Source organism: Hyaena hyaena, unplaced genomic scaffold, assembly GCF_003009895.1.
Source record: "Hyaena hyaena isolate Hyena2069 unplaced genomic scaffold, ASM300989v1 scaffold_434, whole genome shotgun sequence".
NCBI classification, from domain to species: Eukaryota; Metazoa; Chordata; class Mammalia; order Carnivora; family Hyaenidae; genus Hyaena; species Hyaena hyaena.
This window is the reverse complement of record NW_024081069.1, coordinates 991,872-1,018,247: the sequence shown is the minus strand read 5'-3', so window position 1 is coordinate 1,018,247 and position 26,376 is coordinate 991,872. Positions and strand designations below refer to the sequence as shown.

At 44.7% G+C, this 26,376-nt stretch overlaps 2 protein-coding genes across 4 annotated transcripts in view; one reads left to right on the top strand and one right to left on the bottom strand.

Annotated features, from left to right (window-relative positions):
- Nucleotides 1-26,376, top strand: part of SLC12A8 (solute carrier family 12 member 8) — a 139,081-nt gene that overhangs the window by 28,661 nt on the left and 84,044 nt on the right. For all 3 annotated transcript variants that reach the window (XM_039253015.1, XM_039253014.1, XM_039253016.1), the window contains exons 4-5: nucleotides 892-1,083; nucleotides 10,238-10,469. In XM_039253015.1, the coding sequence (XP_039108946.1) occupies nucleotides 892-1,083; nucleotides 10,238-10,469 (424 nt within the window). The remainder of the gene's footprint in view (nucleotides 1-891; nucleotides 1,084-10,237; nucleotides 10,470-26,376) is intronic.
- LOC120245858 (60S ribosomal protein L31-like) lies at nucleotides 6,656-6,994 on the bottom strand. Its single transcript, XM_039253017.1, has one exon. The coding sequence runs from the start codon at nucleotides 6,992-6,994 to the stop codon at nucleotides 6,656-6,658; it is 339 nt and encodes a 112-aa protein (XP_039108948.1).

Below are 26,376 nucleotides of genomic sequence, written 5' to 3'. Positions count from 1 at the left end.
AAAAAAAAAAAAAAAAAAAAAAAAAAGAGCTTCTAAGAGGTGGCATAAAGCTTGAGTGAGTAGAGGTCATGCCCAGATTTTCAAATAGACAATATGAACTCTAAAGAATAATTCAACAACACGCTTATAATTTGGAAGATGTTAAAGTGTCAGTTTGGGCCTGAAAACTTCAAGATTGGTGCAGGATATTTTATTATCACATGCGAACAATTTGAAAACACAAAGGAAGGAAAGAGTAATTCTATAATTTCATTAAAAATATAAAATCAGCCAAATAAGAAACTGTTTGAAGAGAGGATAACTGGATAAAACATTATCCTGCTCCCTTGCCGCTCACAGCCCAGAGGCAAAGGTGGGCTAATAGACCCCAGTACGGTAAGTACCTTGGTAAATACTAAGCCTGGCACTGTACAAACCAGAGGAATTTTCCAGGGACGGTTTTCTGGAGGAGGAAGCTGCTAAACTAAAAGGATGTGATGGAGTGAGGCTGTCTAGGAGGCAGAGTGAGCAGGAAAGGCATGCCCAGGTGGGTGGTGGGAAAGAGTACATGACTCCCTGCTAGGGCGCAGGGATGAGACGGACTGGCGGGTGGAGGGGGAAGGATCAGGAGGGGACGTGTGAGGGTATCCGGTTGCTTTGACTTCACCCTATTGGTGGTGGGAAGTCACTGAAGAGTTTGAAGCTAAGGTGTTTCCCTTCATCTGGAATTTCTTCCAGGCCTTACTCTTGTGGGCTGCCTCTGTCCTTTCCCAGGTGCCCAGCTCTTCCTCAAGGACCCCTGTTCCAGCCCTGGAGGTGTTGGGGGAGGTGGGTAGTGCTCCTGGGAGGGCCCTGACTGGCGGGGCCTCCCTGTCCTAACCCCTGACCTTGCTCCCTGCTGTTCTGCTGCAGGGAAATACGGGAGTGCTCCTGGGCACGTTTCTGGTGTCCTTTGTCATCCTGGTGGCCCTCATCACCGTGCTGTCCGGCATCGGCGTTGGGGAGCACTGTGGTGTTGGCAGCGGTGGTGTCTACTCAATGATCTCCTCAGTCCTCGGCAGGCAGACCGGAGGCACGATTGGGCTACTGTACGTGTTTGGACAGGTGAGCCTGGGAGGCTGGGGCGGGGGAACTGTGCCCTGAGGCCATCGGCATGTGGGATCTGTTCCCTCGCTTGGCTGTTTGCCACCATCTTCTCATCCACGTTCCCATTTGATCTGGGGAGAGGCAAGTTGGGGCAATTGCCCCCATTTTATAGATGGGCAGACTGGGGCTCTGAGAGGGAACTCAGAGAGAGAGCTTAGCCCACTGTCCAGGGTCGTGACCCAGAATCCAGGGCTCCTTCCTTTCCACCTCTGGTGCCTCGTGGCATCCTGATTTGCCCAGGAAGGTGGGGCCTGGGCTGGAACTATTCTTGCTGCCCATTCTAGAGAGGGGAGTGCATGACAGTGGCCAGAGCCCGGGCAGCAGCTGGGTGGCCGAATCCTTGGGGGCACTTTTGTGCTGAAAAAGGGACATTTTACCTGTGCCAAAGGACTTTCCTGGAAGCGGGCACTTCTCAAATGAGTTGGAGCTCTGGGCTCATTGATGACTAGACGGCCTTGCAGAGGAGGCTGGAAGCTGTTTGTGGACGCCCTGTCGCAAAAGGATACTCATGAGGCCCGGTGCAGTGGGGTGGACACAGGCTCTGAGAAAACCAGGGAGCAGGGAGAAGCATTGGGGCTCACTTAGCTAAAACACAGGCACGGTGACCTAATGTGGAGGAAACAAAGACAGACATTAAGAAGCAGCTCTTTGTAAGCACTTCTTGGCTTGAGAAAGGCTTTTATGATGGTGCAAAGGGTGGTGGGTGGTTGAAAACACAGTTTCAAGAAAAGAATTTGTCTAAGTAAGGGTACAAGAGTCTCCTCAAAGACAGGATAGGTTTTGTTCTTTTCTTTTTCCTTTTTTTTTTCAGCAGCAGAAACAAGGTTATTTTAGTATAACTACATCTGATTCTCCAACAGCACAAGGGGTGTGTGTGTGTGTGTGTGTGTGTGTGTGTGTGTATGTGTGTGTGTGTGTGTGACATGCATGGAAGGCAGAGAGATTGTGTCGCTGCACTCTTAAAAACCACTTGCCTTTACTGGAGAAAGATCTTTAAGCTCAGTAGCTTGGGAGTGAGTAATAAATGGTTAGTTTACTGTATTACCATGGGGATTTATCTATCGATGTCTCACTTCTGTGCTGTCTCTTAGCCTGGTTGCAGCCCCACTCCCTGGGTAGGCAAGCTTACCTGTGGCAGCAGATATCATGACAGGGGACTAGCACCAAACTGGGGGCCAGCGGAAGGACCCCATAGATGTCATGTCTCCCGTGTGTGGGCTGCTTCGGAGGCAGGGTGTTCACAGAATAAGCGTTCTCTGTAGTTGCACCCAAACAGCCACCACATCGACACCCTCGCTCGCTTTGCTTGCTCTCCATTTGGGTCTCAGTGAGAAGCACTGGGGCCCCTCCAGCCCACGTCTTCAGCACGCCTCTCCATCGCCTGCAGCTGACCTGGGCTGGCTTCTCTGATCAGGGTGTGGGTGCTGCATAAGCCTTTTTATATGCTATTGGATTCAGTCTGCTAGGATTTTGTTGAGGGTTTGGGGTATGTATTTATGGGGAATATTGGTCTGTAGTTTTCTTGTGATCTCTTTGTCTAGTTTGGGTCTCCTGATAAAGCTGGCCTGATAGAATGAGTTGGGAGGTGTTCCCTCCTCTTCTACTTTTTGTAGAGTTTCTAAAGGATTGGTGTTAGCCCTTCTTTAAGTGTTTGGTAAAATTTAGTGGTGAAACCATCTGGTCGCTGGCTTTTCTTTGTAGGAAGTTTTTTGATAACTAATTCAGTCTCTTTACTTAGCTAGGCCTATTCTGATTTTCTATTTCTTCTTGAGTCAGTTTTTGTAGTTTGTGTCTTTCTAGAAATCTGTCCATTTTATCTCCGTTATTTAATTTATTCGTGTAAAATCATTCGTAGATTCCTTATAATCCTTCTAGTGTTTGTAAGATTGGTAGTAATGGCTTCCCTTCCATTCCTGATTTTAGTCATTTGAGACTTCACTCATTTTTTTTTTTTTTTTTAGTCAGTCTAGTTAAAGATTTGTCTGCAAAGAAGCAAGTTTTGGTTTTGTTGATTTTTCTGGGTTTTTTTTTTTTCCTAGTCTCCAATTTATTTTGGTTCCAGTCTTTACTATTTCCTTCCTCTTACTTCCTTTGGGTTTAGTTTGCTCTTCTTTTTCTAGTTTCTTAAGGTGGAAGCTTAGGTCACTGACTTGAGACCCTTCTTCTTCCAGGGTGTAGTTGGGGTTTCTGAGGGTCCCTATTCCTGGTTCTTACTGACCTCTAATCCCGTCATTCCAGGGCTTGAATACACTCATTTATTTTTAGTGATTGCCAGAGCAGATTGCCTGTTTGCCCTAGAGCAGGGATCAGCAGACTTCCATTATAAAGGGCCAGATAGTAAATATTTTAGTTTTTATGAGTCATACATCTCTGTCACAACTGTTCAATTCTGCTGTTATAGTTCAAAAGCAGCCACAGTCAATATGAAAAACTGGGCTTAGCTGTGTTCCAATAAAACTTTATTACCAAAACAGGCAGCAAGCAGAATTTGGCCAGCATGTGAAAGTTTGCTAACACTTGTTTCAGACATACAGATTGAGAAGATATAAGCCTGCCTAGCTGAGTCTGGGGGGCATGCAGCTCTTGATCTCAGGGTTGTGGGTTTGAGCCTCATATTGGGTGTAGAGATTACTTAAAAATAAAATCTTTAAAATATATGGAGGCTATAAACACTTAAAATAATCATTTTTAAAGCTTGCAAATCTTTTAATAGTCTGCATCCTCCCAAATCCTTCCCCATCATCTCTCTGAGGTGTTGGTGACCCCTTGGCCAGTGGAGGAAACCGTGAACTGGAGCCTCTCCTCACTCTCTGCCCCACTTACATGAAAAAAATTTTTAATGTTTTTTTTATTTTTGAGAGAGAGAGAGAGAGAGAGAGAGAGACAGACAGAGACAGAGTGCAAGTGGGGGAGTGGCAGAGAGAGACAGAGACAGAATCCAAAGCAGACTCCAGGCTCTGAGCTTTCAGCACAGAGCTTGACATGGGGCTTGAACCCACAAACTGTGAGATCATGACCTCAGCTGAAATTGGATGCTTAATCGACTGAGCCACCCAGGCTACCTCTGCCCCACTCACTTTTGTGGGTCTGAGGGCTTCTTTGGGGTTGCTTACCCTGGATACCAAAATATACGACTTTAGCCTGCATGGTTGTATCTGTAAGCATTTATCACTACCTTACATGGTCTTTGCTGGACTCTGTGCAAAAACCGTGGAGAACTGGAAAACTTTCATAGACCTGATAGGGGCTGGACTTTTGTTGTGGGAGTTAATGCACTCAAGCAGCTTGATCCTTAAGCAAGGATTTCATGTCAGAAATGTGTGTGTGTGTGTGTGTGTGTGTGTGTGTGTGTGTGTGTGTGTGTGTAGGGCATCTCTGGTCTGCTAGGTAGGTCCCCACAGATGAGAAACAAAATGCCCATGATTGTGAAGATGCAGTTGTTGTAACATAAACACTTTGCAATGGAAGTGTTCTGCTCTGAAAGTAGGTCACCCTCTCTGTAAACCGGTGGGTGACACCCCCTTCTCCCTGAAGAAGGTTAGAATGAAAAGGGAAAGGAATGTCTGTGATTCTAAACTCTAAGAGGTGATAAAAATACTTTAAAAATATAATAGGGGCACCTGGGTGGCTCAGTTAGTTAAGTGTCCGACTCTTGATTTCTGCTCAGGTCATGATCTCACAGTTTCATGAGTTTGAGTCCCACACTGGGATTCTCTCTCTCCTTCTCTCTCTGTTCTTTCCCTGCTTATGCTCTCTCTGTCTCTTTCAAAATAAATAAATAAACTTTAAAAATATAAATATAATAAACTCTGAGGGTGCTTATACAGTACACAAGTCGACAGAGATGTTTTCCATTGAAGAGGAGTATTCGTGGTTGGAAGGGAGGGTGTCTGGACTGCTCTGGGGAGGGGGCTGCGATGTGCTTGTCCATTCCTTTGAGGTGGGGGTGGCAAGCTCACTGGGCAGAGGGGTGTGGGGGGAATTTTGCATCCTAGACACACAGTGCTCTCCGTACCTAAGCGTAGTATTTGCACAAACAGAATAGTACTCTTAATATACTCGTTTTTATTTTTCCTTTGTAAAATTACAAAATGATGTTCACTGTAACCAGTTAACATATCAGAGATAATGTAAAGAAAAAGTGTATTTCCCTCCCCATCCTGAGGTGTCCATTGTGAAAACCTGCCATCCTTTTCTACCACCTTCCCCGTGTTCATGTATGTAAATTTATGATTGTCGAAATGCTTCCTTGTTTTTATAAAAATGGGGACAGAGTTCATACTCTATTCCATGGTTTGTATTTCTCACTTACCAATAAGTTATAGATATTCCTCAAGGTCAGTGCTTTAAACTTGTGCTTAAAAAAATGTTTCTTTATTTATTTTGAGAAAGGGAGAGAGAGAACAAACGTGCAAGCTCACAAAAGCAGGAAAGGGGCAGAGAGAGAAGGAGTGAGAGAATCCCAGGCAGGCTCCACACTGCCAGTGCAGAGCTCCACACGCGGCTTCAACTCAGGAACCGTGAACTCACACACCATGAGATCATGACTTGAGCCAAAATCAAGAGTCAGATTGTTCAACCAACTGAGCCACCTGAGCCTGTGCTTTTAAACTGGTATTGCATAATATGAATGTACCATAATTCATGTACATTTGTCTTCTCGCATCCTTTTACTCTCTTCTGTAAGAGTAATTGTATTCCTTTTCTCATTCCTAAAATCTGTGTTTTTTTCATTTTTTCTTTTCTTCTTATTTTTAATGTTTATTTATTTCTGAGAGAGAGAGAGAGAGAGAGAGAGAGAGAGCATGAGCAGGGGAGGGGCAGAGAGAGAAGGAGGCACAGAATCTGAAGCAGGTTCCAGGCTCTGAACTGTCAGCAGAGAGCCCGATGTGGGGCTTGAACCCACAAACTGCAAGATCATGACCTGAGCCAAAGTCAGATACTTAACTGACTGAGTCATCCAGGCGCCCCCCCTTTTTTCTTTTCTTAATCAGACTGCTAGGTGTGTATGTGTTTTATTTATCTCTTAAAGGATCAGCTGTTATTTTTATTTTAAATATTTTATTTTTAAGTAACCTCTACACCCAACGTGGGGCTCAAACTCACAACCCCAAGATTAAGAGTTACACATTCCACTGACAGGGCCAGCCAAACTCCCCTTAAAGGATTAGCTCTTATTCTCTGTGTTCTTTCTCTTCTTAATTTTTTCTTTTATTAATTTCATATTTCCTTTTATTAAATACCTCTTCCTACCATTTTCTTATTTACATTGATCTTTTTATCATGTCCTACAGTAAGTATTTTATTTTTTCTGCCCTTTTTAACTAATAGAGATATTTAGGGTTATACTTTTGTTTTCTTTTGAATACAGGATTAGTGTGCCTCTCGAGTTTTAGGATACAATATTCTCCTTTTCATTACTTTCTAGATCACTTGAAGTTTCTTTACTTACTTATTTATCTTGCAGTCTTACACCATTATTTGACTATCAGCCATTAGTTCCCATCCACATTAACAATCTGTAGATTTTTCAAAGTAGTGACAGGTCATAGGTAACCAGTGTGTAGAGCTTGTTTGGTGAGCCTTTATCCTCATTACATTTTCTGGAAAACTGCACAGGGGTATGGTACAGAACATTCCTTATTCCTTTGGCCCAGACAGCTTTGTTGAGCCTGGGGTCAATGTGCACATCTGGAGTTCCCAACTCCTTCATAGCAAATTTCTCAATCTCTTTGAGTGCCCAAGGGGCATGCTTCTTGTAACCCACTCCATGGATGTGCTCATGAATGTTGTTGGTGTATTCTCCGGCCACTACCTCGTTGATGGCAGAACGGCCCTTCTTCTTGCCAACCTTCTTTGCGGGAGCCATTCTGTCGGGCCCTGGCTGAAAAGGAAGTGCACGAGGTATTGTGGGAGAGGGCTAGATCATTTGAAATTTAAAAACCTCATCATTTTGCCAGCATGGCTCAAATTTATTTCCACCGTATGTTTTCCCCTTGCTGATTTGGAAGTTCTACTGTGCTTTCTGTTCTGAGAAGAGTTATAGCCCACCCTTAGAAAAGCCATAACTGCACTTTTCCTGGAGTTCCCAATAGAGCAGCATTGCTTACTATGTTCCTCTACCTATCAAACATGAAATCTCTATGACACTTTTACTTACTCACATTCCATAAATACCCTTACCTCTCACCCTCAAGCTCTTAGATTTTGAGAGGACGGTTTAATTTGGGGCTGTTGTTGGTTTCCTTCGTAGTAAGTCTTCTTGGTTTTAAGAATCCTTACTTACAAGTTACACTGCAAATTTCCAGTGACAATACCATCATCTATTTAGCATTAGCAAAGTATTTGATGAAATTCATGGCTAATTACTGTCTCCTCTTTTTCAGTAGCTAATAATACTACAGTAAAAAAGATAAGGCCAATAGCTAGTATCTCTATAACTCTATGCCAGACACTCTTTTAAGACCTCACATAAATTATCTCATTTAACCCTCACCGTAACTTTTTTTTTTTTGAGTCTATTTATTTTGAAACAGCGCAAGTAGGAGAGGGGCAGAGAGAGAGGGAGAGAGAGAGAAACCCAAGCAGGCTACACGCTGTCAATGTGGAGACCAATGTGGAGCTCCAACTCACAAACGGTGAGATCACAACCTGAGCCAAAACCAAGAGCTGGATGCTCAACCAACTGAGCCCCCCAGGTGCCCCCTCACAATACTGTTATTATTTGTGATTCACAGGTGAGAAAATGAAGCACAGAGAGCTTAAAATACTTTCCCAAGTCACACAAACAGGCATGGGAGCCACAGCATTTGGCGCTGATCTGGTTTCACAGTCCATTCTCCTAACCACCATGTCCTTTGACATGGCCTCCACAGGCTTCTCCTTTACGTTTTGTTCCTGGCATCTTTGGGCTGAAAAGTTATTTTAGCTATGAACCAGAGAGAGGGGCTCTACTGGAGCCACTGGAGACAAAAGGTAGTCTTTACTGCATGGCCCACTTCATGGAAGCAAATTCTGTTTACCAGCTAGAAAAGGAAAATGGTGGGTCTGGAAGCTCCAGATGCAAATGGTTGCATTCCAGTTCTGGTGTCACCCTCTGCACGTGCAAGGCGTCAGACACCTGGGAAGGTGATGATCACCACTGCACTATTACCATTTGTTTTTTAAATGTTGATATATCTGGCCATGCAGAGTCCTGTTGACCTGGCCAGATATTAACAGGATAGCAGCGTCATTATGCCTGTCACACTCTTGGTATTTAGTCAAGAGTAAGTTTGAGTCATGAGGTGATGTCTCTCTCTTTCATCTCTGTCTCTCAAGGACGACTTTCTTTCTGCTACATTTATTGGGCTCCCCACCCCCTAGCCAAATATGGACAGAAATGCCTAGTGTAAGTTTGGGGAACAGTGACAATGATGCTCTGTCTAGTAGCAAAATGAGCTGATCTCAGGGAAGAATGGGGCCTCCTTCCTGAGCTCCTCTCCAGGACAGAAGTTATATCGCCCTTCTGGTCTTTACCTAAAAGAGCTGGAAATTAATGTTACCTGTTTCCCAGAACATTTTTCATGCAGTCAACATATCACAAAATATCAGTTGAATGCTTGTAACATAGTTAGCAAATGTAAGGGCTTTGAAGAGGTGTGATCAGCATAAACATTTTTGTTTTTTAGGATGTTTGCATTCTTGGTGGCTTGGGATAAGGGACAAACTTACATGCATGAACTAAGAATAGACTAGTGACCCAGATAATTAATTGCATAGCTTACTGGCAGTAAGCATAATATTTATTCAGAAAAGGGGATGAGGAAAGGCTTCATGGAGAAGGAGGAACTTGACTGAGGCCTGAGCAGAATTAGTTTCCTGAGAGAACAATGGGAGCAGAGCATAGCAATGACCATGACCCACTGGCCTGGGGAAGGGGAAGGATTGAACCTGATGGAGAGGAGGGGGCTGAGGAATTATGAAAAGTGAGGTGGGTGTTATTTTCGAATATTTCTTTGAAATTGAGTTATATATATTAATGTTTTATTATTTATTTTTGAGAGTGAGAGAGACAGAACATGAGCAGGGAAGGGGCAGAGAGAGAGGGAGACACAGACTCTAAAGCAGGCTCCAGGCTCTGAGCTGTTAGCACAGAGCCCTATGCAGGGCTCTAACTCACGAACCACGAGATCATGACCTGAGCTGAAGTCGGGTGCTTAACTGACTGAGCCACCCAGGTGCCCCTTAAATATTTTTAAAAAGATAAAATCATGACTTTCAGGCAAATATAAAATATACATGGGCCAAAGATTTTTATTTAGCTCATTAATTAATGGAGGAGTCAGTAAGATGTTAAGAGCAGTTGAGAAGCTGCGTATTGATTACATAGTTCCTGGTGAAGCAATTTCATAAATAAATGTAAGGATAAGATTGCCGATATAAAATTGGTTAACGTCTTACAGGACAACAAACTGAATCTTTTGGGTTGTCTGTTCCACTGGACTGAAGTTATTTGTATCTCTGCTAGGAAAAAAAAATCTATAAATTGACAGTAACTTCATAAAATCTGGGCCATTTAACACATTGAATCAATACTAAACAAGGAGTGGAACTAAGTACATTCACCTGGCCAGGCCTTGGGTAGCCTTTGTTCCATGCGACATTGAAAGGATGTGCTGCCCACTTTTTTTTCTTATTCTAAGTTTCAGGATAAAAAATTTTTTTTTAATAATAGTGGCCTACAAAGAAGTGGGGAAAAATGGGGTGTGTGTCAGTGCCTTTCTAAGGCTCTGAGAGGGGACCCCCAGTGCTCTTGAGTAACTCAGACAGAGAAGTCGAGAGTGCTCTTTGGCCCAGAGTCCCAACTCCTTCCTGCCGTTGATGTTCTCACCTTAGTTACTACTGGCTGGTGTTTGTGCTCCCCTCTGGATGATGGTAGAGATGTAGATGAGAAGAGATGGGGCCCGAGGCAGGGGTCATGGCCAGGAAGGACTCACCAACCACCATGCTGGTTCCCAGGTGCTGAGCCCTGATGAGGGTGAGTGCAGCCCTCAGCGCTGGGCAGGCCTTACCCGTGGGTTCCGGATTCTCTGTTCTCCTGCCAACTCTTCCCACCTCACTCGCCTGTCAGTGTGTTGCAGGGGCCATGTACATCACTGGCTTTGCTGAGTCCATCTCTGATTTGCTGAGCCTCAGGAGCATCTGGGCCGTGCGAGGAATTTCGGTTGTGGTGCTTCTGGCCTTGCTGGGGATTAACCTGGCAGGTGTCAAATGGATAATCCGCCTCCAGCTGCTGCTGCTGTTCCTGCTGGCCGTGTCCACACTGGACTTCGTGGTGGGCTCTTTCACACACCTGGACCCAGGTAAGCCTTTTGGAGTGAGTAGATGGCCTTCTAGGGGTCTGCATTGCTTTCTAGATGTTTGTAGGCGTGAGTTTCCAAGACTACCTCCCAAGAAGCTTTACGTACCACGAGGGTGCTGGTCCTGGAGCATGTGGGTGGGTCTGTCTTGGCTGCAGAGGCCCCAAAGCCCTCCTCACATAGGTATTTTACCTTTGCGTGTTTTTCACATTCCTTTTTATTTTCTTTCTGTTAAAAAAAAACAATAGGACTGTTTAAAACAAAGAATAAAGTAGAACTGGACTAGATAAAGATCAAATTCATTAACAGTGATTAAGAGTGTGGGCAGGAAATAGATCTGAAAGCAGATAAGAAGATAGATTTTAATTTTTTTTATCTCTTTTGTTTTACTTATTTAATTTTATTTTATTTTAGATACAGAGAGAGAGAGCAGGCACACATGTGTGCCGGGGAGGCTGGGGAGCAGGAGAGGGAGAGAGAAGGAGAGAGAGAATCTCAAGTAAGCTTCATGCCCAGCATGGACGCCAATGCAGGGCTCGAGCCCACAGCTGTAAGATCATGACCTGAGCCGAAGAAATCTAGAGTCGGATGCTTAACCAACTGAGCCACCCAGGCGCCCCTCTTTTGTGTTAAAAGGACATGATGCTAACAAATATTAGCAATTGTCATTTGTGGGAGATGGGGACAGATATAGATAGATCGCCTATAGTTTTTTTTAATAGTAAATTTTCTTTCAAAATAAAAACATGAGTTCATTAACTAAGCTTAAAGAAGGAGAATAAACAGCAGGTGTACTCTGCCCCATTTGGAAATGGTGTCACATATTGGTAACGAATGGACCGCTGTTGAACCCTGGGTTTTCCTGGGCCAGGAGGATGCTTGGCAACTCTAATCCTCAATCCTGATGCTTTGAGTGGGATGCTGTTACCCACGGTGTCTGTAACGATATGGCTTTGTGATCTGGGTCGGTTTGGCATCAGAAATCTTTGTTCCTCTGCAGAGTACAGGGCTCTTTGTGGGTGCCTTAGAAAAAGGATAGCTGCCTGATATTTCACACTTCAGGGACCCTGGCTTTTTATGGCAACAGTGGCCAGGCATCTACATTGGAATCTGGACAGGGAAAGGGAAATGGGGCCATCCTCTGTGTTAGAAAAGAGAAGGAAAGAAAAGGACCTGTCACAGAGGCACCTGGCATGGTGAAAATGCCTCCTTTGTGCCAGGGCTTGTGCTTGGCACTGCATGTGACTTATCTCATGGAATCCTTATCATAACCCATGAGGGAAGAACGGTTATGCCCATTTTACAGATGGGGAACTGAGGATTGTATCACTCATGGTGATGCGTGGCAGAGCTGGGAGTGAAACTGGATCTATTCACATATGCAGCTGCGCTGTTTCCTAGGTAGGAAGTGATGTCTATCTTTACACCACTGGGTGCCTTTTGGTGGTGGTAGCTCTACTTTCCCCTACGAAGGCTGCCTTGACGTGTGTTCTAAACAATCTTGTCTTTCATAAAGATGTTGGTTGCAGAAGTTCAGAATTCAGCTGGTACACGCTACTCTGGCCTTATTTCTTTTTTATATGTTCAAATTCTTCTGTTGGAAAATAGTCACTCCCCTGAGCTCCCTGAGTGCCCCCTGCACTCTGACATCCTGATTCCTTCCCCAGAACCTCCAGACTGCCCATGACCCAGCCTCTAAAGGGTTAACTGCAGTGCGGGAGGGCTGCCCCAGGACCCACTCCAATGCTAAGAGCCAATGCAGTGTCCAAACCGATCACTTGGCGCCTGGGCCTTGCAGCTTACTAAACACTTGGAGCCTCTCCATTGCAGGGGAGGAATGATTTGTTTCCTGGCCTTGGACCAACTGCAGAGACAAGCCCACATCCGGAGGGAGACCTGCTGGCTGCTTGGCCGGAAAACCAACTGTTGGTGGGGGCGAGGGAGTCCACTCCAGTCTCCCATTCCTGGGTGCTCTCTTCCTCCATCGGCATGGTTGCTGAAAGAGCATAATTAATTAAATTGCAGGGTGATGCTACTAGCCTCTTTGAAACCTCAGAGATGTGTTTTCCTTCTCCTCGATTAGAAGCTATCTTGGCTGTTCTTCTCTTACTCCAAGTATTTCTCCTTCTTTCTGGTCAGTACATTAGCAGGGTGTAGTGTGAAGTGAAATTTATTTTCAATCATTTCCATGGCAACTGGCCCCTTTCAAATCTGTTTTTGGTATCACTGATGTTTTATATGGGCTACTTTCTTTGCAGTTAAAAATCCAAACTAAAGCTAGATCATAAACCTTCAGAATGGATTTAGCAGAATGATTTCAGCCCTTTGGAAAAACAACATGCACACAGACATTTGAAAAAAGGCTGGAAAAAGGACTGGAAGGAACCATACCTAAGTGCCAGCAGTGACTGTCTTTCTGCTGAGGTGTATGGGCGGCTACATTATTTTATTTCTCTTTTTCCATCGATTGGTTAGTGCTACTTAAAAAATTAATAGACTGTATTTTAGAAAAGATTATTTATTTATTGTGAGAGGTGGGGGGCAGAGAGAGAAAGGGAGAGAGAGAATCCCAAGCAAGTTCCACACTGTTAGCACAGAGCCCATCACGGGGCTCGATCTCATGAACTGTGAGATCATAACCTGAGTCAAAACCAAGAGTTGGCTAGGTAGTTAACTAACTGAGTCACCCAGGTGCCCCTAATAGACTGAATCTTTTAGAGCAGTTTTAGGTTTATGGAAAATTGAGCAGATGGTCCAGAGGTCCCCATATCTTTTCCCTCTCCTTTCCCCACCAATTCTCCCTCTTATCAATATCTCGCATTGCTGCGGCATGCTCATTACAAATGATGAGCCAATGTCTATACCTTATTAGTACCTGAAGTCCATGGTTTAGAGTAGGATTCACCCTTCGTGTTGTGCAGTTCTGTGAGCTCTTATAATAATAATGTGTATCCACCATTACAGTGTCCTACAGAATGGTTTTAATGTGTCAGAAATTCCTGTGTCCACTTGTTCATACCTCCTTCCTCCCACCCTTGAATTCTCGACAGCCACTGATCGTATTCTCTCCCTCTCTTGTTTTGCCTTTCCTAGAGCTGGAATCATGCAGTATCTAGCATTATGAGACTTGCTTCTTCCACTAAGCAAAAATGCATTCAAGGTCTGTGCCTTTTTGTGACGCACTAGTTCATTTCTTTTTGTCACTGAATAGTATTTCATTGTGTAGATGCAACTCAGTTTTTTTTTAATCCATTCACCTAATTAAAGGACATTTCGGTGGCTTCCAGCTTTTGGTAATTATGAATAAAATGTAAACATTTGTGTGCTAGTTTTGTGAAGATACAACTTTTTGCCCCATTTGAATAAATACCTAGGCGCATGATTGCTGAGGCATACAGTAAGACTGTTTACCTCTAAGAAACTGCCAAAATGCCTTCCAAGATTGCAGTGCCGTTTGTATTCCCACCAGCAGCTAGCGGAGTTGCTGTTGCTCCACATCGTCACCAGTGTTTGGTGGTGTCCGTTTTTTGGATGTTAAACACTCTGATAAGTATCTCTCTAATAGTTGTATCAAGCATGAGATTCATTAATCACATGTGATATTAAGTATCTTCTCATCTGTTTATTTGATATCTGTGTATCATCTTTGGTGAGGTGTCCGTTCAGATCTTTTGACCATTTTTTAATCTGGTTGTTTTCTTATTGCTGAACCTAAAGAATTCTGGATATATTTTATACACAAACCCTTTATCACATATAGGTATTGTAAATATTTTCTCCGAGTCTGTGGCTGGTCTTTTTATTCTTAAAATAACATTTTTAAATGTTTATTTTTTAGAGACAGAGAGACAGAGCACAAGCTGGAGGAGGGGCAGAGAGAGAAGGAGACACAGACTCTGAAGCAGGTTCCAGGCTCTGAGCTGTCAGTGCAGAGCCATACTCGGGGCTTGAACTCATGAGCTGTGAGATCGTGACCAGAGCCGAAGTCAGATGCTTAACTGACTGAGCCCAGAACTTTCCTTATATATATAATTCTATATTGAAAGATATAGAAATCTATATTGATAGTATTTTTACATTTAATACTTGGGGCGCCTGGGTGGCTCAGCTGGTTAAGCATCCAATTTTGGCTCAGGTCATGATCTCACGGTTCGTGGGTTCAAGCCCTGCATTGGGCTCTGTGCTAACAGCCATCTCAGAGCCTGGAGCCTGTTTCAGATTCTGTGTCTGCCTCTCTCTCTGACCCTCCCCTGCTCACGCTGTCTCTCTCTCTCAGAAATAAATTTTTTAAAAACTTACATTTAATACTTTATTTTTTAAAAGTTTTTATTAATAGATATATATAATTCTATATTGATAGTCTTTTACCATTTAATACTTATTTTTTTTTTTTTACTTTTTTATTAATTTATTTTGAGAGAGAGAGCAGGGGAGGGGCAGAGACAGAGGAACAGAGAGAATCCCAAGCAGGCTCAGCGCTGTCAGCTCGGAACCTCACGTGGGGCTCGAACTCACAAACTGTGAGATCATGACCTGAGCCAAAATCAAGAGTTGGACGCTTAACCGACTCAGCCACCCAGGTGCCCTATCTTTTTATTCTTTTAACAATGTCTTTTTCAGAGCAGAAGATTTTAATGGTAATGAAGTCTAACATCAATATCGTTCTTTCATGGACCATGCTTAAAAAGCTCATTATTAAATGAAAGGTCATGTAGATTGTCTATCTTCTCTTCTAGACATTTTAGAGTTTTGTGTTTTACATTTAAGTCTGTAATCCCTTTGGAGTCAGTTTTGTGGAAGGTGGAAGGTCAATGTCCAGATTTGTCTTTGCATGTGCGTGCCCTGGTGTTGCACCATTTTTTAAAAGACCACACTGCCTTTGCTCCTTTGTCAGAGATCCGTTGACTATCTCTGCATGTCTGTTTCTGGGCTCCCTGCTCTGTTCTAGTGCTCTTAGCTTCTTCTCCGATACCATCCTGGCTTGGTTAGTGCTGCTTTCTAGGGAGGGCTGGGGTTGGCTGGTGTCAGACCTGCAACTTTGTCCTTTTTCATTCGTGCTATGTTTAAAATCAGGGAAGGACCGTTTTAAAAACTACACTTAAGCCTAACTTTATTTCTATCTGTTTCGAACTCCTGGACCATTTAAATATAAAAGACTAAAAAAATCTAAACAGTGCTGGAATGTATAAAGTAAGAACGTGGAAAGTAAGACAACATTTCATTTTCACACCTCTGCCCTCCTCAGGGAGCTTGGTACAGGCATTGCTTATATATTGCTGTCAAACACATCACCCCAAAAGTTAGTGGCACAAGACAACAATAAACATTTATTATTTCTTGCCTTTTCTGTGGGCCAGGAATTTAGCTATGGCATCGCTGGTGGTTCTGGCTCAAGGTTTCTCATGAGGCTCAGCCAGACATCAGCAGGGGCGGCAACTGCCTAAAGGCTTGACCGGGGCTGGAGGAGCTGACTGGCAAGTTGGGGCTGGTTGTTGGAGGGAGGCCTCCCTCCCCCTCCATGTTGTCCTTTCCTGAAAGCTGCTTACGTGTCCCCAAGTCATGGGGTGGCCGGCCTCCCTGAGAGCAAACAATCAGAGGGAGCAAGAAAGAGAGCACACGCTCTGTCCTTCACATGATCTGGCTTCCAAAGTCACAGAGCCCTACTTCTGCCACAGTCTCTTTGTAAGAAGTGAGTCACTTTGTCTGGTCTCCTTCAAAGGGAGGGAAATTAGTTTCTACAATTTTGAATGGAGAAGTGTCAAAGAATTTGAAGACACACTTTAAACCACACAGTTAATTTTAAAATCAGAAAAAAATTTTTACGTACACTTAAAGGGGAAATTACATTTCCCCTTTATTTCAGAGACAAAATAAATGTTTTATAAGAATTTAAAAAATACTGAAATATAAAATAAAAGGTGGAAGTTCCCTCCCTTACTCTATTCTCCTGCTCCTGCTCCCCAGAGGGAGATTGCTAAATGTCTTTCCAGTCTGTTTTCAAGTGCATGTGCATGGACATAAACACACCCAACATAGTTCTTTGTATAATGTGCTTAAATTCTGTTCTGCTATTCTTCCTCTCGCACTCAATAACATATCATGGACATCATCACTGTAACGTCAGTACATTTAAGATTCCCTTATTCATTTTTGACATTTAAATAATATTCCATATAGCAAAACTAAAATATTTTATATTTAAACATTTGTTTATTGATGGATATTTAGTTTTTTTCTAGTTTGTTGCTATTAGAAGTATTGCTAACATGAATATCCTTGAGCAAAATTTAAAGCTTATTTCTTTTTTAAAATTTTTAATGTTTATTTATTTTTGAGAGAGAGAGAGAGAGAGACAGAGTGCTAGTGGGCAAGAGGCAAAGAGAGAGGGAGACACAGAATCTGAAGCAGGCTTCAGGCTCTGAGCTGTCAGCATAGAGCTCAATGCGGAGCTTGAACTCACAAACTGTGAGATCATGACCTGAGCCAAAGTCGGACGCTTAACTGATTGAGCCACCCAGGTGCCCCTAAAGCTTATTTTTATAGGCTCAAGGGTTGTAAATAGAACCGATAGGACAAAGGTCAACATATTTTAAATTTTGATAGGTTCTGGGGCACCTGGGTGGCTCAGTTGGTTCAACATCTGACTTCGGCTCAGGTCATGATCTTGCAGTCTGTGAGTGCAAGCCCTGCATAGGGTTCTGTGCTGATAGCTCAGAGCCTGGAGCCTGCTTTTGATTCTTTGTCTCCCTCCCTCTTGGCCCCTCCTCCACTTGCATTCTATCTTTCTCGCTCTCTAAAATAAATAAATATTAAACATTAAAAAAAAATTTATTAGGTCCTGCCAAACTACCTTCTCATAAAGTTGTTCATTTTGAAATCCCACTGACAGTATGTAAGAGTTATTGATTCCCCATACCCTGAACTATATTGGATATGTTCAGTCTTTTAAATCTCTGCCAAGAAATGATGGGCAAAAATTGTACTTCTTTTAAAAAAATTAGTTTTTCTGAAATCATTAATGAGAATTATTTTCTTTATATTTTTATTGCCACTTATATTTAGTTTTCTTTGAATTATTTATAATATTTCCCTATTCCTTTGTGCTATCTTCCTTTTCAGTGATGTGTAGCTTTTACCTTCACAATTAATTCAAAACAAAGCAAATAACTTGTTTAGCTTTTATCAGTGCTAGACAGTGTTTGTTGTATATGTTGAAAAGTTTTTTCTAATATGTCATTTGTTCTTTTAAAATTAATTTTTATGTGTGATTAAAGTAATGCATATACATAAAGATATCATTTTTGAGCTAAATTGAATACTCTGATTGCTTTCTTGTTTGTATATCTTCTGCTCTCTCCTGAAACTAAGCTTACTCTGTGCGTCAGTTTCCTGGGGCTGTTAACATATCACCGCAAACTGGGTAGCTTAAAACAACAGAGGGAACGCCTGGGCGGCCCAGTCAGTTGAGCAGCTGACTGGCTCAGGTCATGATCTCACGGCTCAAAAGGCTCATAAGTTCGAGACCCACATGGGGCTCTGTGCTGATGGCTCAGAGCCTAAAGCCTGTTTCAGATTCTGTCTCCCTCTCTCTCTGCCCCTCCCCTGCTCATGTTCTGTCTCTCTCAAAAATTAAAAAAATTGAAAACAAATAAACAGATATATCAGCTCATGGCTCTGGAGGCCAGAGGTGGGAGAGGGAGGTACTGGAGGGCCGTACTCCCTCCCAAGGCTCTAGAGGAGAACCCTTCCTGGTGTCTTCCAGCGTCTGGTGGCTCCAGGTGTTACTTGGCTGGTGGCCACACCGCTCCCACCTCAACCTCTCCTCCTCTTGCCTCTCTTCTGAGCACCTCAGGAGGACAGCCTTGTCACTGGAAAAAGGTCCAATTTGGATAATCCGGGATGATCCCATCTGTAGATCCTTAACTTAATTATATCTGCAAAGACCTATTTTCCAAATAAGGCCCCATTCACAGGTTTCTAGGGTCAGTATGTGGGCCTTTCTTGTTGGGGCCCACTATCCAATCCACATGCTCTATTTTTTTCATTTGCTTTATCTTCTAGTTTTTTTTAAAATCATCATTATAAAAATATCCATAGAGCCTTTATTTTTATTTTATTTTTATTATTTTAATGTTTGTTTATTTTTGAGAGAGAGAGGGAGACAGGGCACAAGCAGGGCAGGGGCAGAGAGAGAGACACACACACACACACATGCACGCACACACATACACACAGAATCTGAAGCAGGCTCCAGGCCCTGAGCTGTCAGCACAGAGCCTGATGCGGGGCTGGAACTCACAAACTATGAGATCATGACCCGAGCTGGAATCATCCAACACTCAAGTCACCCAGGTGCCCCCATTCATTTTATGTATGTATGTATGTATGTATTTTTAAAGTTTATTTGTTTTGAGAGAGAGCATGTACACACATGCACCCACGCGCACAAGACTGGGGAAGGGAGAGGGGCAGAGAGAAGGAGAGAGAGAATCCCAAGCAGACTCCTTACTGTCAGCACAGAACCCATCTCAGGACTTGAACTCATGAACCATGAGATCATGACCTAAGCCAAAACCAAGACTTGAGACGCTCAGCCGACTGAGCCACCCAAGTGCCCCCATTCATTTTTAATAAGGAGGCACTGGTCAGTCATTGGAAGGTCTATGTAGAGGAGGTGGTGGTTGTGGCTGGAGGCTTCACTATGGGGTGATGGGTGATGGTTAACACTTTGTTAACAGCACACTGGGCTGTTTCACCCAAGTCTCCCAAATGTCAGTTTCTGTAGGTCTTTCTTCTGGTACAGTTAGTGTCTTCCAGAGAACCTTCCAGTCTCCTTCCTTGGACATGCCTGGTTGCCACAGTGCTGGGAACAGGGCAGAGGTGGGGGTAAGGGACTGGGGGACTCACGGTCAGGCTGCAGACTTCCATTTAGTCTAGTGTCTTTCACCTGGTACATTCTTCCCTGCACTCGAACCCCTATGTCATACCTCATCCTCCATCTCAAGCCCCTATGTCATGTCTCTCATTTCACCTCCACGCTGCCCATAGAAATGGATCTTACTCATCGCCCCCATTTCCTCACTTCTTGACTCCTTGGCCTGCAAGCAGTCAGCACAGGCCCCTCTTCCTCTCCCAGTCTCCCATCCTGTCTCTTCCAAAACAGCCTCATTGCACAAGGCTCTGTGGAGACACAGCTACAGTACTGTAAAAAGCTAAATAGCACGGCAACTTAATTTAAACAAGGCCCTCTCAACATTTGTTTGGCTTAAAGCTCCTAAAATGCCATTTTGTTGGATTATATTTTCATTTATGTAAGATGTGTGTCATGCCAAAATGATTTTATTGCCACCAAAGTCAGGCAAATATAGATAAAATACATTTTAGAAAATAAAGTGACATGTGGCACATTTTAATTCTATGTTCTGCATTTAAAAATGAAATTATGCTTCTCCAAGCTTAACTTTTTGGTTATCTAGGAAGATGGCTGCTTTGCATGGGTCTGTAGTCGCCTTGGGTCCCCCACCTCACACGCTCTGCTCTGCCCAGGCACTCTGCCGTCCGTGGGAGGGGGCTGTTGCTCAGTGCACAACTTGGGCAGGCACAGGTTCTGCTCATGCTGAGTCTTGCAGGTGGGACCCAGATCTGCCTGTGCCCAGCTATAAGGCCAGATTGCTATTAGAAGCTATTGAAAGATCAAGGGTTAAGCGTGCCTGACTCTGCCATCTGCTGAAATCGCTGTACCTGAAGTCCCACTAATTTCTTGGTCTTTAAATCCAGAACCTTTGCTCATTTCTTATTCTTTTTTTTTTTAAATTTTTAATGTTTTTATTTCTTTTTGAGAGAGAGTCCACGAGTGGGAGAGGACAGAGAGAGAGAGAGGGAGACACAGAATCGAAAGGAGGCTCCGGGCTCTGAGCTGTCAGCACAGAGCCTGATGCAGGGCTCGAACTCATGAGCTGTGAGATGATGACCTGAGCCGAAGTTGGCCACTCAACTGACTGAGCCACTCAGGCGCCCCTGCTCATTTCTTATTCTTGACCCCCTTTGCACCGCTGGCCACTATCTCCATCCATTCAGGCTGCTATAACAAAAAGTATCCTCAACCGCGTGGCTTATAAACAATGGACGTTTATTTCTCACAGTTCTGGAGGCTGGAAATCCAGGGTCAAGGCACTGGCAGATTTAGTGTTTGGCAAGGACCTGCTTCCTGGTTTGCAGAAGCCTGTCCTCTCCCTGTGTCCTCATGTGAGCAGAGGGCAAAGACACTTTCTGAGGCCTCCTTTATAAGGGGACTAATCCCATTCGAGAAGACTCCGCCCTCGTGACCTAATCACATCCCAAAGGCCCACCTCCACATACCATAGCACTGGGGATGAGGCTTCCATATATGAATTTAGAGCAGAGGGGACACACAACTTCAGTCTACGGCAACCACCTGTGCTGACTTGAATCAGTCTCTTCCCATTTCTTCTCTGACACAGGGCTGCCTTAGCTCTTTTCTAAGTCGTCTTGTCCTGGACGCAGGCAGGGGACCATGGGTCAGTGGTCCGTGCTGATTTTCTCTGTGCTCTTTTCTTCAGAGAGATCCTTCCAGCACCGCTACCACTGTCATCTGCTTCTTCAACTTTCTTGGATGAAGCTCCCATGTCACCAACTGCCGTTCCATTTCTCCCTGGATGTCTGAGCATCACCACCTTGAATTAAAGACAAGCAAAACTGAAGTCTTGCATTTCTTCCTCTTCCTTTTATTTACCTTCTCCTCCTCAAACCTCTCCCACCAAAACCCCCCAAAAACTCAATAAGCAAATAATTAGCTTACCTCCCAAATGTCTACACCGTTTCTCCAAGCCTGGAGAGCTGGAGTGAACTTTTATTTCTCCGTGTAGCTTAAACCTTCCTATCTATCCTTTTCAACCCAACAGATCTCCCCTTAGATCAGCAGAAACCATTTCTTATGTGGGGCACTTAGATGATTTCCAGATCTGAATCTGTCCTTTCAGGAGCTTCCTTTTGGTTGACTCTACCCTTCTCCTATGGGCAACCAACCCTCCTATACACTGAAGCCAGATTACTTTTCCTAAAACAGTGCTTTGCTTTGCTTGGGTTACTCTCCAGCTTAAACATCTCCAGCAGCCTTCTATTGCCTATAGGACAGAGTCCAAACCTAGTGGGTTTGTATTAACTAAGTCTCACAGGTTAGCCCAAAATTACTTGTTTGGTTGTGTCTCCAACTCTGCACTATCCTGCACCCTCTTCTTCCCAGAAATGTCTCCACTCACTGGGTCATAAACGCATATGAATACAGCCCTGTTCCTACTTCTGGGATTCTCTCTTCCACACTCTGTTTGACGTAGGTGCTCTCTCTTCGATGAAATATTAGGAATTGTACATGAAGAATATGGTCTGAAATCTGGGAGCCTCTAGTGGTCTTGAGCAACGTTACCTGTTCTGAGCCTTGGTTTTCTCATCGGTAAAAGTGAGGATAAAAGTGTTCACAATGCCAGATTGCATTTCTGATTGTCTGGTGGGGCCACCAGGCCCGTGGGGGCTGGTTGGGCCGGGCAGCCCCAGCGGTGTGTCAGGCCCCCGGGGATGTTAACGAGGGCATTGGAGACTCTGGTTCCTCATCTAACGTTTAAAAAACGTTCTGATGAAATATTTCAACTATACAGGAAATAATAGATTCTCATCTACCCATCCCCCCAAATTTAATGGATGATATTTTGCCAGTTTTGTTTTAGAACTCTCTTAACAATAAAAATGTGTGAAGCATTACAGGTACAATTCAAGTAGTACTTTGCTCCATTCTCTTTTCTCCCCCAGGCGACCACTATCCTGAGTCTGATATTTGTCCCTCCCGTGTATTTTTATTTTTCTAACATATGTAATACCACAGCTGATCTCTATTAATGTTTAGTGTTTGAAAGTTTTGCACACATTTTATCATACTGCGTGGACCCATTCACCTGATAAATATTTATTTTATTTTATTTTTTTAAAATATTTTATTTCTAGGAGAGAGAGAGAGAGAGAGAGAGTGTGAGTAGGGGAGGGTCAGAGAGAGAGGGAGTCACAGACTGAAACAGGCTCCAGGCTCTGAGCCGGCATTCAGCACAGAGCCCGACGCGGGGCTCAAACCCACGAACCGTGAGATCATGACCTAAGCGAAAGTCGGACGCTTAACCGACTAAGCCACCCAGGCGCCCCTCACCTGATAAATATTTAAATCACGGATGATAGAATCATTTTGCAGTTTGCTTTTCTCACCCACCATATTTTTGAGATTTGTTCATGTTAGGCCATGCCTCGCCATTTCTTTCATTTTAACTGCTTACAGCCTTCTGGGAGACCCAGACAAGTAGACAGTGACGAGTCCTGTGACAAGGGTTTTGGGGCCGGGGGAGTCCCAGTTCAGCCTGAGTCAGGGAAGGCTTTCCAGAGCAAATTCCCGCTGAGCTCTGAGTGTTAAAGGAGTACAGGATTTAGCTGGAAGAAGAAGGGAAGGAAGCACATCTTGCAGTTCATGTAAAGATCCAGGAGCCTGCTGTGCTTGAAAAATGAGAGAGCTCCGAGCGGGGCGTGGGACGGGCAGTGCACAGAGCACATGGGGCCAGCTCCTGAAGGTCCGGGCTGCCACGCTTAGGGCCTGGGCTTTGTCTTGGGGGCAGTGAGAACTGTAACATCAGTTTTACGTTTTAGAAAATGGCTCTGGCCACATTATGGATAAACCATATCAGATAGGGATAGAGGATGGAAGCAGGAAACTTATTTGAGAGGCTGTCTTGGGGATCTGGGAAAGCAATGATGCTCCGGTGCCTCTGGGGATGGGAAAGAGGGGGCAGATTAAAGACAGATGAAATGGTGGGATGGGATGTGGGGATGAGGCAGAGCTGAGGGACCTGGATGACACAAGGCTGGCTGGCTGATGGCTCTGCGCCATTGGGATCTGGGAGGGATCTGGCAGGAATAGATGTGGGGGAGAGGCAGAGATCAGCATAAGAGTTCAAGTGATGTCCAAGTGGAGATGATGAGAAGGCAGCGGTGTGGCCGAGGGCTCCCAGGGCAGTCAGGCCTGGAGATGAAGTCGTGAGCGGGTGGGGGGTGAGGGGGAGCACCAGAATGGGCTGGTGCTTTGGGAGAGAGTGCTGAGTTTGAAGCCAACAGCACCACACTTACTAAGATGGAATTTAATTAACCAGAAAGGGAATTTTTGTTTTTACTTTTCTGTATTCAACAACAACAACAACAACAAAAGTCCTCTCTGGTAAAATTCCTGATATACAAAGCAGGTAACCTAAAGATTAATATCCTTTACCCAAGAATAGACCCCAGAATCTCTTCTGGTGACTATTCCCTGGTCCATTCAGGATATAACAAACACCTGAATGTTTTGGCTGCTTCTCTGGAGCTCACAGTCAGCCTGCACTTGGGGTACTGAGGACAAGGCTTGGGGCACTTGGGATGCACCATGCCCGGTATATAGTAGGTATTCAGTAAATATTAGTGCAGGAATGTGCACATTAAGGGAAAGATGGCGATCCTACACTGTGGCCTCTTCTGGCCCAAGCAGGTGCAGATGGCACATCTGTAGATGCCCCCACTCTGGAACATCTTCCCTAGGGCCCCCTTTTCTTCCTGAGATGAAGACAGTGGCCCAGCGACCACCATGACTCTGTAGCATCATCTTCCCAGACACATGTCTTCCTGAGCCTTCCTTGTGGGCTCCTTTCCCCCTTTGCTGGGAAGGGTTTTCCAAGGCCTGTGAGCAAGGCCTGCCTGGAAGGCCTTGCAGTGCCCCGGGTGGCCTCTGTGTGGAGTCGTGATTCTGGCTGCTTGTTTTCTGGCCTCTGAGGGCCAGGGAGCCTTGTCCCAGGGTAGCTTGCTCAGTCTTTCGTCTCTGCGCACAGAGGTACTAGGAGGAAGCACGACTCCTTTTGTAGAATGGCCTATGGTATCCTGGCATTGGGATTTTACTTACACAGCCGTCAAGTAGGTGATGCTGTTCTGAGAGCTTTCACACCCACCATCTCATGAGACCCAGATGAGGGAGGGTGGGCAGGGTTATTTTCTCCATTTCACAGATGCAGAACGGTGACCCAGATTGGTGAAGTAATTTCCGAGAACCCAAGCCTTGGTACTCAACCCTCCCCGGTCCAGCAGAGAGGAACAGTCTTCTTGGAATAGCTGATGACCCAGCCTCTGACCCCAGCCTCTATCCCTGGGGGTCTCAATGCTGCCTGCACATTAGAAGCACCTGGGAAGCCCCACCCCAGACCAAGTCTGCCAGCACCACAGGGCTGGGCCTATTGGTCTGTATTTTCCAGCTCTCCAGGTGACTCTACTGTACACCCAGGGTCGAGAACCCTTGTCTGGCCCCCTGTTCATATAGCATCTTCTTTGCTATCTAACACAAGCTCAGTGGAGTAAGAGCCAAACAGTGGTGAGGCCACATGCCATACTACTCAGACTGGCAGAATCCTGGAGGCAAGACCAAAGAATTCATTACCCTAAGAGTGGGCTCAGGACAGAGACTAGCTCCTCTTTCCTCTGCCTGTCTCCCTTGACTAGCACCCAGCTAAGGGTCCTGCATATCACAAAACCTGCTTATTCGTGTGTATGAATGTATGTGGGAAAATTGTAATGAGTGCCAGCTCCATGTCAGACCCTTTACATATATTATTCTTTAAATCTTAAAAAAATATGTATTTATTTTTGAGAGAGGTAGAGAGGGAGGAGTGCACGTGGGGTAGGAGCAGAGACAGGGAGATGCAGAATCCGAAGCAGCTGTCTGAGCTGTCAGCATAGAGCCTGATGCAGGGCTCGAACTCACAAACTGTGAGATCATGACCTGAGCCGAAGTCAGACACTCAACTGACTGAGCCACCCATATATTATTCTAATTAAACGTTAAAGCAACCTAGTGATATGGGGGAGGGGGGCGTTATTCCTATTTTACAGACAAGAACATTGAAGCCCCGAGAGGTTATACAACTTTCCTGAGATTGGATAGTAAGTGGCTTAGCCAGAATTTGAACCCAGTGCTCCTGACCCTAAAGCACTATTCCGTGATGGTCTGGCATGGCCTTGAATGAGGGTGGTGGAGCCATTCTCCTCTACCAAATCCTTTACTGCTCCTTTCCTCCTTCAGATCAAGGGGGTCCAAGAACGTGTTAGTCTTGGCTGGGCCCACCCATTGCCTGATCAGAGAGAGCTATTATGGGTCAGAGCTTGAAGGGGAAGCAGGGGACGTGGAACAGAGGACTATGAGGCAAGGTGAGGAGTCAGAACAGGTACCGAAGTGGCAAATACATGGTTCCCAAATCCTTCCAGCACTGTGGGAATAGACAAGTTCAGCTGAGCAGGACCCAATTCAGGACAGGATCTGGTGCTCCCTTCTGGGTCCTGGAGAGTGCAAGGGTGAGGCCAGTCTGGGAAGCAGGCTGCTCAGCCCTCAGTCCTCCATATTGTTGGCCTCAGGTAGTCCGACACCAGCAGAGGTGAGAGGTTCTGCACTTTCTTAAAGACTCCTTGGAAAGTTGTGCTAATTCAGAAAGAAACAGGACCACAGGAACCCTAGTGGGAGCAGCCAACCATCTGCTGGGATCTGTAGCCATGCTAAAAGGGATGGAAGCAGCCCTCTTTTAGATGTCTCCTATCTTCTTTTCCTTTCTTTTCCTTTCTCCCCATCCCTTTCTGACTCCTTTCTCTGCCCCCCACCCCTGCCCCTCAGATCATGGTTTCCTACTCTGAACTTCCCTCTTTCCCTCTACCTCTATTAATGGCTGGATCCAATACTACATTGGGGTTTCTGGCCCAGCCTGGGGTCCTCATTACTGTCCTAATCCCTTTGCAAAACACAGATTTTGCCATGATGGATAGAAGTTAGTTGCTATCCAGTTAAAGACTTGCT